The 4,116-nt window shown below is 45.2% G+C and overlaps 2 protein-coding genes across 5 annotated transcripts in view; one reads left to right on the top strand and one right to left on the bottom strand.

The window, feature by feature from the left end:
* Stpg1 (sperm tail PG-rich repeat containing 1) overlaps positions 1–492 on the bottom strand; it is a 53,628-nt gene extending 53,136 nt beyond the window's left edge. For both annotated transcript variants that reach the window (XM_023722470.1, XM_023722471.1), the window contains exon 1: positions 359–492. In XM_023722470.1, the coding sequence (XP_023578238.1) occupies positions 359–428 (70 nt within the window). In that variant the 5' untranslated portion in view covers positions 429–492. The remainder of the gene's footprint in view (positions 1–358) is intronic.
* Nipal3 (NIPA like domain containing 3) overlaps positions 1–4,116 on the top strand; it is a 63,997-nt gene that overhangs the window by 3,694 nt on the left and 56,187 nt on the right. The gene's annotated exons all lie outside the window — the stretch shown is intronic.

Here is a 4,116-nt window from a genome sequence, read left to right as displayed (position 1 = left end):
GCTACAACCCCCGATGTACAATATTCCCACCCACTGTACTCTTATATTCTAAAATTAGCATTTCAGGGCCAAGGAGATAGCTCAGCAGTCCAAACGCCTGCCTAGGCAAGCGCAAGGACCCAGGTTTAATCCCTGACACCCATGCTGTGCTGGCCCCACCCCAGGCACACTGGGCCACCAAGATTGGTTGTGGTGGCACACGCCTGTAATCCCAGCACTGGGGAGGCTAAAACAGGAGGATCACTATGAGTCCAAGCTGCGTAGTTAGACCCTGTACAAATACATAAAAAATAAAATTAACGTGTCTCAGGAGCCCTCTTCTTCTCCCAAAAGCATACGTTATTTAAATTCACTAGACCTTTCTTCACTTTGCTGGCAAACCTGGAATGTTCACCAAAGTGCTTGTCTTTCTGGGTGGAGGAGCTCATGCTGGCAAACGTCTGCGATATGTTCCATTTGTTGGACACAAATCTCTGCTACATGCTCTTCTAAGCACCTGAAATGGCAAAATAATAGCATTTGTAGGTGGGATAGGTAAATGAGACCCAGCCCTTCCCATGGGGTAGGATCCCTTTGACAGCCATCCTGTGCTTCCTGTTTGGCCCCCAAAGGTGGCCCTGAGGTGAAACCCCCGGTGTCTTCTTGCCAGCCACCTCTACAGTCCCCTCCCTTAGCAGCTACCTAGCTCACTCCCAGGACTGCACCTGGCAGGGCAAAGACTGGGGCACACTGCTGAACCTCTAAAACCCCAAGCCCCAGTAGGCCATAACCAACACTGCTGCCCTTGCTTCAAAAGCAGCAGCAGTCACGATTTCAGCCCCAACATTTTTTCTTTCCCAGAAACACAGGAGCTACCAGTCAAGGGAGCTGTCACTGTCCAGGTGAGGCGGCCCCAGACACCCCATGGCCACTGCAGGAGGTACTGGCCTTCGTTGCGCTTAGCTTGACATGTGGTGCTATCATAGATGACCCTACTCTGCAACCTCCAGGTGATCCTGCCTCCCTTTGTCATTATTTTAAAAGTCTCCAAATAGGCCCACAAAATGCAGAAGATTGCAAGCCTCCCTGTCATCCTCTGCATAAGTAGTGTTCTCTCACGGTCCTTCAGTCAGGGCTCTCTTCAATGCGCCGCCCTCCAGTGCTGTGGCATAGGTCCTAACAGAAGCCTTTTACTGGTCCTATTGCTGACTCAGGGTTGTTATTCTCACACAGCATGGGCTGAGTTGGTTACACTAAAAAGAGCTGGCAACAGTAGAGGCTAGAAGGCCCAAAGAGCTCCAGGGAACAACGGGGCGCCAAGAACAACAGAGAACAGCAGAAACTGGTGGAAACAGGCAGAGACCTGCAATGACCTTCAGAGACTTTTGGAGACTGAAGGAAAAGTCCTACAAAGACAGAAAATGCAACTGGGAGAGCTTCTGAAAGCCGACAAGGACGCTGGCTCCTGGAGAGCCTGTGGGATGGACAGCAACCCCAGGCGCTACAGCACCAACAGCTAAGAGGTACTGGCCCTCACGACATAAGAGTTGCTAACATCAAGGGAGCTGCACTGTGTGCCAGTTTGTGATTTCTATCCAAATTCAACAAAAGAGGCTGACCAGATAGCTCAGAGGATAAAGCGCCTGCTTAGGCAGAGCACAGCGGCCAGGGTTCTATCCCTGGGGTGCTGTGCTGGCCCTGCCCCTTGGGTGCTCTGAGACAGCAACTGAGACTGGGCCTGGTGGCGTGTGCCTGTAATCCCAGCACTTTGAAGGCTGAAAGCAGGAGGATCACTATGACTGTGATCTGTGTAGTGAGACACTGTAGACCTTGTACTAAATACATAAAAAAAAAAAATCAACAAAGGAACTCCAAGACAGAGATCTTTTCACACTGTAGTTACTGGGATTAGATTCTGTTCAATCTCTAAGCTAGATTGAGAGATCTTGTGACACAGAGGCTGGGATGTGCCAAGTTCTTGTTCTCTGATGAAGTTGCTTACAGAGCAACTAGAGCCTTGGATTATATGTTCATTTTGTACATTTAGCTGTCCTGTAATAATAATTTACATGTAATAAATTTCATTGGTGTTAACTGTACAGTTCTTCAACCAGCCCACCTCCAGAACCTTCTCCAAGTAGAACTTTCCCCGGGTGCCCAACACATGCAGTTTCCTCAATCTTAATTTTAAGCATTCTAATGATATAAAATACAGTGGTATCTCATCAACATTTTAATTTTCATATTTTTACATGCTTATTTACCTTCTTTGGAAAAATAAGTTCACACCTACATATTTTGAATAATTTGGGTCAACTGGTCTATTATTGAGTTGTAAAGCTTCTCAATGCAGTCTGCATACAAGCCCGTCATCATATATATGTCTTAGAGTATTTGCTCTCAGTCTGAGGTTTGCCTTTTCATTTTCCAGTGTCTTTTGAAGAGCAAAACTTTTTAGGTCAAAAGCTTTTTTGGTTTGTTTTTGCTTTTTTACATCAAAGAAGTCTGTGCCTAACTGAAGCAAATGTTTTTGGCTGTATTCTTTCATAAGCCTTGTAGTTTAAGCCTTTCACATAGGTTTAAGAACAATTCTGGTGCACAAAGATTTGCTTTCTGGAAACATTTTTAAAAAGTGGGACTTTTGTTCCTGTTTCTCAATATAAATCTTGCTAAAAGCCCACCGGCAGTACTCAGACTACAGCCTGACTGCTGGGCTGCCTTGAGATTTCCTCTTCCAGGTTCGTAACTCTGCTGCCTTCAATCTCAGCCTCCCATAAAGTCTCAGAACATGAGCAAAATGTTAGCACATTTTCTGTCAGAGCATAATGCATATGGCCTCGAGCCCAGCTAACAGTGGAGTCCTTGCGTCCTGCTGAAACTTCCTGAACCTGCCTTTAACTGTCTGCATTTTTATCAGAGCTGTGGTCAGCTGAGCTCTAATCCGAATCTCCCATTTAGCTCAGCTCACGGCATTCTAGCCAGCATCTCTAAATCTTTCTGAGCTCCTGCAAACCAGGTCCAAAGGCTTCTAAATCAGATGGTTAGATACAGCCACAGAAAGGACTCCACTTCCCTGACGCTAACAGCTATCTTACTCACTTGTCTTGTCACTGGGATAAAACTACCAGACACCTGCAACATAAAGAAGTTTGTTTTGGCTCACAGGTCAAAAGTTTCCATCCAGATTCAGCAGTGGAGGGACCTGAGTGGAATAAAGCTAGCTATGTCTTAGCAGCTAGGAAGCAGATAGAGGAGGGAAGGAGTCGAGGGAGACAGTACACTACTCGCTGGTGATCTGCCTCCAACCCGGACCTACCTCCTAATAGCAAATTGGTTATAGTATCACCATAATCCAACCACCTCCCATAAGTGGCATCTCTGAGCTCATAAGGCTTTGGGGAACATTCCAGATCAAAACCACAACACCATCATTGTTGCCACTTCCTCAAACCACTGGGGAAGTCCTTTATCATATCTTTAGTAACACTGTTGCAGCTGCCTCAATGTTCTGAGTCAAGTCAGAACTTTTACTTTTAATAATCTTTTTGGCTTCAGGAAAGAGTCAGAAGTCACAGGGTGCCGGATCTTATGAATAAGGTAGATAAAGATCACATTGTAATGTTTTCTTCAACCTGCCCTTCCACTGGGTAGACCACACACAGCAGCACTCACCATAGGATAGTTTCAACCACATGTCATGAAGACATTGCTTTCTGTGTAAAAATATGTAATTGTTTACTCCTGTTTTTTGGTTTTTTTTTTCTTCACATTCTGTAGGGATTTAAAGTTTAACATATCAATATTTGATGGAAAATACCTATTCCATGTTATGGCTAAGATGTTTGAGACTCAGACAGATGGTGAGGCTAAGCTCAACTGCCTATGTTATAGGGTAAACATATCATTAAGCTTCTCTTCTGGAGGGTTAACAACTTAAGTTTGCAGACCAAAAATTAGTAAAAAGAAGGGCTTCAAGGACAGCGAGGACTTGAAAGGCCCTAGCCATTCACGGTCAGTGAGGACTCAGGACATAAGTGAACCTGTACTGTAACATCCTGGAACTTAGTGGTGTCACAAATTTTCTGATCAAGGAGATTATGGGGCCACAGAGGAATGTGATCAATGATGTAGAGTGTG

The sequence above is a fragment of the Octodon degus genome, unplaced genomic scaffold, assembly GCF_000260255.1.
Source record: "Octodon degus isolate 3935 unplaced genomic scaffold, OctDeg1.0 scaffold00092, whole genome shotgun sequence".
In the NCBI taxonomy this organism is placed as follows: Eukaryota; Metazoa; Chordata; class Mammalia; order Rodentia; family Octodontidae; genus Octodon; species Octodon degus.
This window is presented reverse-complemented; position numbering and strand designations above follow the sequence as displayed.